This window comes from Lethenteron reissneri, chromosome 67, assembly GCF_015708825.2.
Source record: "Lethenteron reissneri isolate LAM-NWPU_2019-01 chromosome 67, ASM1570882v1, whole genome shotgun sequence".
NCBI classification, from domain to species: domain Eukaryota; kingdom Metazoa; phylum Chordata; class Hyperoartia; order Petromyzontiformes; family Petromyzontidae; genus Lethenteron; species Lethenteron reissneri.
In genome coordinates, this window is record NC_083845.1 from 825,728 (window position 1) to 839,427 (window position 13,700).

General features: G+C 48.3%; 1 protein-coding gene across 1 annotated transcript; it reads left to right on the plus strand.

The window, feature by feature from the left end:
• Positions 1–365: 365 nt before the first annotated feature.
• Positions 366–13,444, plus strand: LOC133360090 (tenascin-like). The gene is given in 4 exon segments (XM_061578679.1): positions 366–926; positions 9,770–10,016; positions 11,530–12,848; positions 12,851–13,444. Coding segments are annotated over 4 exon segments (2,538 nt in total). The 5' UTR covers positions 366–548.
• The last annotated feature ends 256 nt before the right edge of the window (positions 13,445–13,700 follow it).

Consider the following 13,700-nt stretch of genomic DNA (forward strand, 5'->3'; position numbering starts at 1 on the left):
AGCGTCTGGGTTGCCTAGGGTCCCAGAGCCCCCAGCAGCCCCTCCCCTCTTATGTCACTACACGTGTACTGTGTCAGCCGCGCAGCTCAAGAAAGTATTTCGTCGTCGACCACTCAGAAACTGTGTGATAATGGGCGCGCGTTCCATGCTATAACGGGCACGTGTTATGCGTTATAACAGGCACGCGTTCTGCGTTATAACGGGCGCCCGTTCCGCACTGCATCATGAGAAGTGGCCCATAATGCATTGCGTTTGGGAGTGGGAGAACTGACCGATGCTCCGTCCCATACTACAGAGTCAACGTCCACCTCCGTTCTCCTGCTCCGTCTCAATTGCTACTGATGATGTCGTCGCTCTCTCTGCCTTTCAGAAGCACAGTCACTTTGCGGACTCGACGAACCTCGGCATCTCCACACCCGTTCACTCCGCCACCGCGAATCCTTCGCGTCGTTCGGTCAGGGGGCCTCACGCAGGAGCGCTCAACCCACCCCGTCGGCTAAGCGACCGACCTTCCACTCGTCGCAACCCTTCGACTCCACGTGGCAAGGATGCACCGTCCACAGGTGCCCGTGCTGGTCCTGCTGGCGCTACAGCTGCTGCTGCTGGGCGTGGACCCGGGCCGCGCTAGAGTCCTCGAACGCTCCACCCACGGCCCCCACCGCCGACTCCACAGGAGGGCCTTGGCGGCCGCGCCCGCAGGCCGCGTCGGCAAGGGCCTGCTCCGACCCCACGCGGCCCCTCTGGCGGCCTCGGGCGGCGAGCAGCAGGTGTCGGTGCAGCTGCCCGCCGACAGCGTCACCAGCTCCGGGCCGTCGCCCGTCGTCTTCAACCACGTCTACAACATCAATGTGCCGCTCGGCTCCATGTGCAGCGTGGACCTGCAGGCGGCGCGGGGAGCGGCCGGGGCTGCGGCCGCTGCTTCTATCGTGAGCCCTCAGGATGAACCTGGCACCCCCCACCCCACCCCTCCCCCCCCATCAATTCCCCCTCTCCACACACCCCTCCTCCCCTGCTGAGCTCTCAGTTTCAATCCTGAACTCTGAGCTCCCCTCTTTCTCTCCCCCCTCCTCTTCCTCTCCTCCCCCTCTCCTCTTCCTTCACATCCACCTCCTCCTCCTCTCTCTCCTCCTTCTCCTCTTTCTTTCATCTCCCTCCTCCTCCCCACCTGTCTCAAAACTCCGAAACTGATCTCACGCGTTACCTGAACTGCACGCAGGCAGACTAGGGGGTGATCAATCCGAGATTTTTACTACCTCACTTGGTATACAGGTCGTGGGTTCGATCCCGACCTGATGCCTGTATATTTGTAGTTTGCAGTGTCTCTCTTCCCGTGGTCTCGTGGATTTTTCTCCGGGTCCTCCGGATTTTCCCTCCACATTTAGAATCAACATCACGCGTTTAGAGTATTTGACTGCTTAGAAATTTCCACATTAATAAGCCACTTCGTTGAGCTATCATTTGTGTCCAGGTTGCTTCTGAAAAATAACTATACAGATCAGTGGGCCTTACCGGGTAAAATAAAAATTATGTTGTTTTTAGTTCAGTATACAGTCATAATCAGTATTTTAACTTAACCTCCACCTCCCAGCGACAGAGCCAATCACAAATGAATCTCCAATATTCCTCCTGTTTTGCCGATACAATCCAATGTTAAACGCGTGCAACGTTGCTATACGTGCATCGGCTGCATCGTGGGGTAATTAAAGTTTAAGTTCTTATCTGCAGCGGGCAACTTTGTTCACAGAGAGCCTTTGTGAACAAAGTTGCACAAGCAACACGGACTCGGATTGGCTGGACCGAGTCACGTGCTGTGTCATGGCAACCGGGTAAAAAAAATGGCCGCGTTTCTTTCACGCGTGCGACAGCTCGGAAGATTTACTTGCGATACGAGCGTTGAATTAATTTACGGGAAATAACATTCACCTCCTAGTCATCTGTAGTTCTGTAATATTAACATTTTTTTTTCAACATTCCTTAATTCGTGTTTATTAAATCCTTTATATTAAGTTCGCTTGCTTGCGTGCTTGCGTGCTTGCTTGCTTGCTTACGACCGTACAAATCTTTTGGTCGTTTCTTAACACACTTCCCGTGATCCAATCGAGCTGACATTTTCCACACAGACTCGTTGAGCGTGGCAATTAATTTTCGTGAAAAAAATGTTCCAAAATTTTACACTGTTTAGGGAATTTTTTAAAAATATTTAATGACCAATTGCTTAATACTGGTAGACAATCATCTGACCCATAGGTGGCAGCCATCTCAAGCCAGAGGACGAGAGCACTCTAGCCGCCACGCATATAAAGGATTTATAGTGAAAAACTTTGTTTTTACGGGTAAATTTTTTTTTTGGCTGAGTCCGGATTCCTTTCATCGCTTAGATCACTCTTGCCAGGCTCTCCTCTTGGCCCGGGCTGTCCCAGGCGAGGAGGGGAGGGTGGCACGTGCGTCGATTATTACAGATAGGCACCAGCGGCTGCGGTTTCACGGCTCGCTGGTGGATAACAAACTTCACGTTGTAAATCATCAAAGAGCAACAACCGCTTAGGAGTTTAGCACCCTTTGAGAATGCGGGCGGGCAGAGTTACGTTGGTGGGGGGGGGGGGGGTTGCGCTGTGTCTGGGTTTTCCTGAGTTGTTATCGGTTGGTTGGCCATGCTCCATAATCTTGACGAGGATCTTGGCCAGGTTACGTGTCGACTCATTGTTCTTAATCAGTTAAGATTTATTCAGATGTTATTTTTTTAATGGTTTTATCTGTAAAGGTTTTTTTCCTCGGTTGATTTATTAAAGTTTTTTTTCTTTCTAAGGGTTAAATTGTATTTGTATCGGCTTTTAGCTGTTAAGGGATTGATTCAGTTTCATCTGTTAAGGTTTTTATATATTTTGTTAAGGTTTTAGCTGCAAAGGTTTATTCAGTTTTATTTATTTAGGGTTTTATCTGTCAAGGATATATTTAGTGTTGTATTCAGTTGTGTTTTTTGGGGGTTTTATCTGTTAATGGTTTAGTAAGAGTTTTGGTTCTATCCGTATAAGATTTTTTTTTTCAGTTTTATTTGCAAATATTTTTTTTTATATGTTAAGGGTTTATTTAGTTGTACTTTTCAGGGGTTGTATCTGTTAAGGGTTTTATTTAGTTTTATCAGTTGAGGGTCGCGTTATTTTATGCAGAGCGCTGTGAGACCTTGTTGTGAATGACGCTGTATTAGAATCATCCTTTTAGCAAAAATGTCGAACTCAATTGCTAAACGCCATGGACTACTCTCCACTGTACCGGTGTGCTGAAGCAATAAGCAAGGCCCGGCATGCTTGTCCACGTGATAACTTTATTCATTTGACCGTGCCGGGTGGAGGAGGGTGCACGACACACGTTGGAATTTCACTCACGCGATTGTACCAGATTAAAACAAATATATCAAAAATCTTCTTGGTTCTTTCGGTAAAGTCACGTAGAATGGAAATAATAAAATAATAAAAATAAAACATAATCAAATATTTCTCACGACGTTTCGGCCACAACGCAAGCAGCCGTCCTCAGGTGAAGAACAGGTCTGTCGGAAAGACAGCGTCTGACAGACCTGTTCTTCACCTGAGGACGGCTGCTTGCGTTGTGGCCGAAACGTCGTGAGAATTATTTGATTGTGTTTTATTTTTATTATTGTATTACTCCCCTTCTACGTGACTTTACCGAAAGAACCAAGAAGATGAATCCCTGCAGTCACGAAAGTTTTAAATCGAAATATCATGAATCGTAAAAGTCACGTGTGAGAAAGCCTACACCATTTACATTCAACAAAACACCCGACAACTTCAAACGCAACATGAGTGATAATAACCCTCTCGAGTCCCCGAATTCATTCCATGGCTTTAAAAGGCTCTTCTTATCTCTCCTCCACTTCTACGCACGCCTGTGGGCCCCCACTCGCCAATTTAAATTAATGGGCGCCAGGTGGGTAAGTCCCAACAGCCGAGTGGAGTGGCGTGCCGGGCTTGCACAGCCTATTAAACCTGCCCAGTGTTAAACACTGCCACGGCACTGGTGCAAGACCCTTGCATTGTTCTTCTTGGTTCTTTCGGTAAAGTCACGTAGAATGGAAATAATAAAACAAAACATAATAAAATAATTCTCACGACGTTTCGGCCACAACGCAAGCAGCCGTCCTCAGGTGAAGAACAGGTCTGTCGATAAGACAGAGTCTGAATGACACGTCCTGGGCTTGGAGCGTCTATTTAAGCTGGGAGGGAGGAGGAAGAGCGCCTTGACAAAATAATTTGTATATCAAGAGGAATTTTATCATATTTATGTAACATTACACTATGTATTTTTCTACCCACCCTACTGCACACCACACATTGCTCAAGCCCAGATCCACACTTGCACACAGAGAGGGTTTACCCACGGGGTGGTGAAACCCCCATGCAGGTGACCCCCAGATGCCGGCCCTGTAGCTACCACTGCGAGGTCGCACTTATTACACACAAAGTGCTTGACACAAATGAACCACAATACCTCGCTGATCTCGTGAAGGAGCATAAACCACCATCACGAAAACTCCGGACATCCTCGCAGCCATCAAACAAAGACGGTGGTCACTGCTGAATCATTGTGTTACGTTCAGATGCGCTTCTGCGGCCGTCTGGAATGCTCTCTTAGGAAGCCACTGGAGTTACGCACTTTTAAATCATCTTGATTGAAAACTAATTTCTTTAGAACTGCTTCTTGTTTGGTTTGTTGTCCTTCCCCTGCCCCTCCGATTAGCACAGTTGGCTACGTACGGTGCGAGAGTAGTTCAACATACGTGGAGGAGTGGCAAACCTTGGTCTTGCTGTTATATTTGAAGGCTCTTTACGGCTGTAGCGGTTGCACCAGCCTCTGTATTGCAGCAACACTTTAGCAGCAACTCTAGCCAGGGCAGTCCATGTGGGGGGGGGGGGGGGGGTGTGCGGGGTCCAGGGCAAAATCCCTGCCTGGGCCCCACCGACGCCTTCAAACTAAACCGGATGTATCACATCTGACACCGTGACATCTGACACAGGGTTCAGTCCAATTGTCAAAGCACATTTGCGAAATATATGTTGTTAATATTCTCGAGTGGCCCCTAGGGAAAGCACCAAGCACCGTGATGGCATGCGATTGCTTTAATTTTTAAAAACCGCATTCGTGCCCTCTACCACGAGCCCTGCACGCAGCAAGTGAACGCCGAGTCTCTCAGTCTGCACATCATCATCATCTGGGATCCCTCGAGTTCAACTGTGATGATCCTCCATGGACAGCGATTATTGGTCAGGGTTTGTGGGTATGCACAGGTGGCTGACGAGGCCCATCCTGGAACCACAACGCCTTGTTCACAGTGATGGCGCCGCGTGTTGTCGTTATTGATAGTTTGGAAACTTCGAGTGACCCGTCTAGCCTGGCTGCGTTCTTTCCTTCGTGCCCGTTTTGTCGGTTTCGCGATGGCCGGCATCTTTGTGACTCGAATTCCAAGATGAGCACTCGAGTGCTAGCTGCCGCCCCCCCCCCCCCCCCCCCATGTTACCTGGGTCGATGTTGCACTTGGTGATGTTGCTCTCACCAAGTGTAAGAGCAACCGCGCCTGTAATGTTTCTGCTGGCCCCCTCTGGAGCGTGTCCTGATCTTGAGTTGGGAATAGAAGGACTTGCTGATCATGTGCACAACCCAACGGAGCTGACTTTGAGTGATGGCAGCTTTAAAAAAACTCCAGGATCCGGCCTCTTTAAGAACACCAACATTTGGTTTGTTTGTATCTGCCAGGTGATGCCAAGCATTTTCCGTAAGCAGCGCTGATGGAAATTCTCAAACGCCTTGAGGTGTGATAATGTGCACAACCCAACAGAGCTGACGTTGAGTGATGGCAGCTTAAAAAAACTCCAGGATCAGGCCTCTTCAAGAACACCGACATTTGGTTTGTTTGCATCTGCCAGGTGATGCCAAGCATTTTCTGTAAGCAGCGCTGATGGAATTTCTCAAACGCCTTGAGGTGTCTTCTCTACGTTTCACACGTCCCTGTGCAATACAGGAGTGTGGGGATCACGACAGAATTATAGACCACTAATCTGGTGGTCGTGATGATGTCGTGGCCATTTAAGACTCCTGTCTTAGGCGAACGAAGGCTGCGACGTTGAATCTCCTTGTCGATGTCTACTTTGCGTGACAGATGTCTGCCAAGATGAGGAAAATACTCCACGTTCTCTAATAAGGTATCCTGGACCCTGATTAGAGGTGGAGGTGATGGAACACTGGAATTCGGCGGAAATAATGCTTTTGTTTTTCTGGTGTTGAGTGTAAGCCCCATCCTGCTGTACGCTCCGGCAAAGACATCAACAATTACCTGAAGATCGGTGACCGTACAAGCACCAACTACTGCGTCACCTGTATATTGCAGCTCCACGAGAGATGCGAACGCGATCTTAGATTTGGCTCTGAAGCGGCCGAGATCAAAGAGTTTGCCGTCCATACTGTTGGTTCGTTGTACACCAACAGGGAGTATGTCCGATGGGAGATGAAGTGTCACTGCAAGAAATATGGAGAAGAGCATTGCGGCAATAGCACGTCCTCATTCGACGCTGGCCCTTATGTCAATCGGGTCAGCCGTGGAGCCATTGCAGACGATTACCGCCCTGGACGCCATCGTGGAGGAGACGGAGAATGTTCACAAACTTTATGAGTTTCGATTTAAAGCTTTCGTGACTGCAGGGATTCATCTTCTTGGTTCTTTCGGTAAAGTCACGTAGAAGGAAAATAATAAAATAATAAAAGTAAAACATAATAAAATAAAGTAATAAAATAATATAATATTAAATCATTTTTAATGTTTTATTTTTATTATTTTATTATTTTCCTTCTACGTGACTTTACTGAAAGAACCAAGAAGAAGAAAAAAAACTTTATGGGGGCAGCCATTTTTTTCAGCAGGGCCTCACGGTTGACGGAGTCGAAGGCTTTGGTCGGATCAAAGAAGGCCACGTAGAGGGGTTGATGTTGCTCGTGGTACTTCTCTCGCAGTAGTCGAGCAGAGAAGATCATGTCTGTAGTACCTCTTGCTTGGTCTACAGCAGTGGTTCTTAAGGTGCACGCACTCCCTGGGGGTGCGAGATGCCCTTTGTGGGGGTGCGAGACACGGCCAGATTTCTTAGGAGGTAAATCATCAAAACACAAATTAAGCACCGGCACTTACATACTAATCTTGATTTGAAGCTTTCGTGACTGCAGGAATCCATACTCTTTGGTTCTTTCGGTAAAGTCACGTTGGTAGAAATAAAACAAATCACGACGTTTCGAACGCAACACAAGCGCTGGTCTTCAGGTGGAAATCTCGATAGTCGCGATGATGTCTGCTGCCTTGAGCAGCACGATGTCTGCTGCAGACATCCGACCAAAGCCTTGTGTTTGAGAACGATTGAGAAGCAAAGGGGTGCGCGGCTGCAGTAAATGTTAGAAACCGTCGCTCTAAATCCACTGAGCTTGAACTGGCCACGCCCAGGACCTCTATGACGCGTCGGGAGAAACGTGGCTACTCAAGCGCTGTGGGTGGAGGCCCGGTGTCTGCCTATGTCATTACTGTGTTGCGTTCCCATTAATCGTATTCAAATTCCTCTCTTCATGGGTTTAAAATGGGGGGTGTCTGTTTTAGTGCTGAATAAGACACTGCGCCCCACAGTTTCAGCAAACCTGCTAAGGCTCAATGTCAGCTCTCCGTTGACGTCCTTAAAACAAAACGGGATGGATGAATATCTCTCTGGCTAGGATAGCGGATGATTGATTTCACTTACAACAGTGGTTACAATGTTAAATAGAGTGACCCTCATCTGGAATAAGCGATAGGGCAGAGTGAAAGACACGATATAAGTGATCCAGCGCAGAACTACGAGCAGATTGATGAATCGCATCGCTGTAATAAAGTTCTGGTCGGAAGGAGGATGCCTTGAGGTAATGGCAAGTGGATAATGAGAAGCAGAATTTATCTTTGAATCTGACTTTCAGTTTCGTGGGTTTAAGTGTTTATTTCCCGAAATTCAAGTGGGCATCGAGCCAGAGGTGCCAGACACGTGTAAGAGTTTCCATTTTCACCGCCATAGCCAAAATGGGGATGACAGAAATGGTGTAAAAAAAATGGGGGATTAAAGAGCACTTGGGAGACGCGACAGATTACACGTCTCGTGGAGTGTCGGCGACATACCGTTCCGTTCAATGCAAAATCAAAATCTGTTTGCAAACTATGTTTGGGCTTCATCCATCAAGGAGGCAGGTGGATATCCAATTCCGTGAGCAGAAGGAAGTGGGTTTTCCATTGTGTCATCAGGGTCCCCAGGAGAACTAGGTCGGGTAGGTTGTGTTGTTTCCCCACACTGAAGATAGATTACCGCAATGAGCTTTTTTTCTGGTATTTCTGGTCGTGCTATTTCGCAACTGTAACTTGTCTTCCTTCTGGTATTAGGAAGTTACTGGAGCAGTGCACTTTTAAATCATCGAGATTGAAAACTCAGTTCATTCGAACGGCTTTTTGTGTTCCGTTTGTTGTCCTTTTCCCGCACCTCCGATAACACTGGTCAACAACAAAAAAAAACTTTTTTCTGGCCTGGACTTTTGCAGCTGTTTTAGACTAATTTCAGGGTGCTGATTCCAAATCTGATCTCAGATTTGCTCTATCACGTCTCATTTTAATGCTATCGGCATACGCCCTTTTCATTGATTTTACCCGAAATTAACTCTGTCACTTATGATTGCAAGTTGTTGCGAGTCAGTGACTGCTTTAGTGTTAAAATACGGTGCTGTATTTTTAGAATAGTGTGTTTATAATATCATTTTATGTAGATATCCACATTTATTTAATATTTTTCTTCCGCAGTTTTTATTGAAAATGCAATATTTGATATCTCAAAAACCTGACGTGATAGACAAAAACTGATGCCAGATTTGGAATTACCTTAAAACCGTTGGAATACCTTATGCCAGAAAAAAGTGTGTTGACCAGTGTTGTCGCGGTTGGCTGTGTATGGTGTTGCGAAATAATTTCAACGTACATACAATCAATCGATCTTAATTATACGTGCCAATATCGACCTCAGTGAAGTAGGCTAAAGTGCACATTATAACAGAATGGGAACGATAATTGTTTTTTTACCCTTCTATCTGGCAACAAAACTGACACCTTTTTTTACAAGGAGTCATGTTTGCATAGACCACAATACCTGCAGCCATAATGCAAATTTTTTTATCATATTTTTTACTGGCAAATGAGGTTCCAATGGTGTAAATGCTTACCCCGAGCTCTCTTACTCTGATGGCGCATTGTCTTTGAGTTGTGCGCCTTTTGGCGTCATCTGGTCCAACACCATGTGAGACTAGGCTCTAAGGAAAGCTGTCTCGGGTGTGGACCAATCAACTTCAAGGACAGTGTATATATTATCAGAGTTATGTTTTTTGTTTGCATTATGACTGCAGGTATTGTGGTCTATGCAAACATGACTCCTTGTAAAAAAGGTGTCAGTTTTGTTGCCAGATAGAAGGGTAAAAAAACTATTATCATATTTTTTACTGGCAAATGAGGTTCCAATGGTGTAGAATGGGAACGGTACAGGAGCTTGGCACAAAAACAATGAAAACACCCATCACGACTTAAGCGGCGGACACCCATTGAGCAAAAATAAAGTGCAACCGTGCGGAAACGAACGCACAACACAACCTGTACAACATCCTGCTACTTTGTTCCCCCACGCTGAACACAACCCATGTGCCCTGTTCCTGTGTGCAGACTCCAGGCCACTCTCACGTAGAGCGCACGGAAGACGGCGAGAACAGCGTGGTCTTCACGCACCGCATCAACATCCCTCCGCAGGCGTGCGGGTGTGGAGGGGCCGGCGGTGGGGGGGCCCTGCCCAACCTCCAGGACCTGCTCAGTCGCCTGGAGGCCATGGAGAACGAGGTCTCCTCTCTACGCCAGCTCTGCTCCGGAGCCTCCGGGGGCTGCTGCAACGGGGGCCAGGGGAACGCGGCGAGTGGTGAGAGCTCCAGTCACCTCTCACTACACGCTGTAATCATCCGCGCGCTGTGATGAGTGCGGTTCTAGGAACCGTGTCCGTGTGATATGCTTAGCTGCAGTGTAACGGCCAGCGCGCTGCGCTATGAACCCGGCGACACGAGTTCGATACCCGCTTACGACCGCCAACACCAGTGACGGTTATCTGAATCGTTCCTGGGCCTCCCTGAGGTCGACTCAGCCTCAAATGAGTACCTGCTATGACGTGTAAACATCGTCACTCAGGAGACGAAGGCGGTTGGGCGTGGTGCTCGCCATGCATCCCTCGTGTCCCGTGCCGGCCTTCATAGGTGCTGCTCGCTAACAGCACTTGCCCCTGCAGTCTGTTAAGGCTACACGCAGAGCCGGCCCAGCCACTAAGCGACCCTTGCAATTGCAAAGGGCCCCGTGGCCAGCAGAGGGCCCCCCTAGAGTCACTGCTAGCTAGTGGGTGAAAAAAATCATACATCAAAGGGGCCTCCAACCAAATTTTGCTTAGGGCCCCCAAAGGTCTAGGCAGTGGCGGCTCCTGCAAAATCTCTCAGGGGGGGCAAATGTCTGGATGATTTATAAGGATAAGGTCCACCCATGCAAAAGATAAATTAACAGCTTAAGCATGTAAAGGCAACTTCACTTCTTTAATATTAATGAAAAATAAAGTGACTCTTACAATACATCTTGTTTGTTTCTATACTCACTATTAATACAATCCACTCAAGTTTCTTTTATTAAAGATTCTACTAGGTGGCGACAAATAATATTGTTGGATGAAATGTGCTTACGTACGATGACGTAAGCACGTTAGTGCGAGCCCTCCCGGAAGCCATAGAGAATGCATTGCAGCGCCCCCCGTTCGAAAAAAAACATCTCTGAATGTAAGTCTATGGGAACACTCTGGGCGATTCTCAGCCGGAGTGAAATCGCCCAAAAAGAGGCGGTACTCCACAGAACGTGACATGACGCTGATTGGACTATATCCAGAGGCACAGTGACGGCTAGCGTGACTCTGTGGTTGAATGACATTGGTGGTGCGTCGCCCAATCGCCCTAATGAAGAAACCGCCCCTGGGTCTAGGGCCGGTTCTGGCTACACGGGAGCGATGGCTCTTTGTTTTTAAATCCTTTATATTAAGTTCACTTGCTTGCTTGCGACCGTGCAAATCTTTCGGTCGTTTTTTAACCCACTTCCCGTGATCCAATCGAGCTGACATTTTGCACACGGACTCGTTGTGCGAGACAATTAATGTTCGTGAAAATTTTTTTCCAAAATTTTACACTGTTTAGGGAAAACAAATTAAATATTTAATTACCAATTGCTTAATACTGGCAGACAATCATCTGACCCATAGGTGGCAGCCATCTCAAGCCAGAGGACGAGAGGACTCTAGCCGCCCGATGCCACGCATATAAAGGATTTATAGTGAAAAACTTTGTTTTTACGGGTTATACTTATTTGACTTACTGAGCAGGCGCATTTGCTTTGCGTGTCGCTTGCAGCGGGCCGCACCGACTACCTGCCCGCGTGCGGAGGCCACGGCTCCTTCAGCCTGGAGACGTGCGGCTGCATCTGCGAGCCGGGCTGGAGCGGCAAGAACTGCACGGAGCCGACGTGCTCGCCGCCGTGCGTGCACGGCCGCTGCGTCGACGGCGCGTGCCTGTGCGACGAGGGCTACTCGGGGCCCGACTGCCGCGTGCTCAAGTGCCCCAACGACTGCAACGACTACGGCCGCTGCGTCGACGGCAAGTGCGTGTGCGACGACGACTACACGGGCGACGACTGCAGCGAGCAGCGCTGCCCGAACGAGTGCAGCGACCGGGGCAACTGCGTGGACGGGGTGTGCGTTTGCGACGAGGGTTTCACTGGCGAGGACTGCAGTGGGACCCGGTGTCCGAATGACTGCCAGGACCGCGGCCGCTGTGTCAATGGCCAGTGCGTGTGCGACGAAGGCTTCACCGGCGACGACTGCAGTGAACTGACCTGCCCGGATGACTGTAAGGACAGAGGACGATGCGTCGATGGGAAATGCATCTGCGACGAAGGCTTCACTGGTGAAGACTGCGGCGAATTGACCTGTCCCAACAACTGTCAAGACAAAGGAAGATGCGTCGATGGGAAATGCGTCTGCGATGAAGGTTTCACGGGCGAAGACTGCAGTGAATTGACCTGTCCCAACAACTGTCAAAACAGAGGACGATGCGTCAATGGGAAATGCATCTGCGATGAAGGTTTCACTGGGGAAGATTGCAGTGAATTAACCTGTCCCAATGATTGTCAAGACAAAGGAAGATGCGTCAATGGTAAATGCATCTGCGATGAAGGTTTCACTGGGGAAGACTGCAGTGAATTGACCTGTCCCAATAATTGTCAAGACAAAGGAAGATGCGTCAATGGGAAATGCATCTGCGATGAAGGCTTCACTGGAGAAGATTGTAGCGAACTTAGGTGTCCCAACGACTGCAGTGACAAAGGAAGATGCGTCGACGGGAAATGCGTCTGTGATGAAGGCTTCACTGGGGAGGATTGTAGTGAACTTAGATGTCCCAACGACTGCAGTGACAAAGGAAGATGCGTCGACGGGAAATGCGTCTGTGATGAAGGCTTCACTGGGGAGGATTGTAGTGAACTTAGATGTCCCAACGACTGCAGTGACAAAGGAAGATGCGTCGACGGGAAATGCGTCTGTGATGAAGGCTTCACTGGGGAGGATTGTAGTGAACTTAGATGTCCCAACGATTGTCAAGACCAAGGAAGGTGCGTCGATGGCAAATGTGTCTGCGATGAAGGCTTCACTGGGGAAGATTGTAGCGAACTTAGGATGTCCCGACGACTGTAAGTGACAGAGGAAGATGCGTCGACGGGAAATGTGTCTGCGATGAAGGTTTCACTGGAGAAGATTGTAGCGATCTTAGATGTCCCGACGACTGTAATGACAGAGGAAGGTGCGTCGACGGGAAATGTGTCTGCGATGAAGGTTTCACTGGGGAAGATTGTAGTGAACTTAGGTGCCCTAATGACTGCAGTGACATAGGAAGATGCGTTGACGGGAAATGTGTCTGCGATGAAGGTTTCACTGGGGAAGATTGTAGCGAACTTAGGTGCCCCAATGACTGCAGTGACAAAGGAAGATGCGTCGACGGGAAATGCGTCTGCGATGAAGGCTTCACTGGGGAGGATTGTAGCGAACTTAGGTGTCCCAACGACTGCAGTGACAAAGGCAGATGCGTCGATGGGAAATGTGTCTGCGATGAAGGTTTCACTGGGGAAGATTGTAGCGATCTTAGATGTCCCAACGACTGCAGTGACAGAGGAAGATGCGTCGACGGGAAATGCGTCTGCGATGAAGTCTTCACTGGGGAAGACTGCACAGAAGGTAAGGACATTGCATCTCTGAGGAAACCAGTTCATTTATGAAATCATACTATATTATTTAAATAAAATTTTGCTGGCTGGCTTCCTGGCTAGATTGTTGGTTGCCGAGCAATTGTGCATGCACAGTAGTGACATCACTGCACACATGTGTGATGTCACTCAAATCACACAGCGTTGAGCCAGATTCGATCGTCGCGTTTTTTTTATACTGACAATAAACATATTAAACAAGTATTTCGTAAACCTGAATCGGGAACGTAACTTCTGCAATAACACCCGGGCCGCTCACCCCATTAGC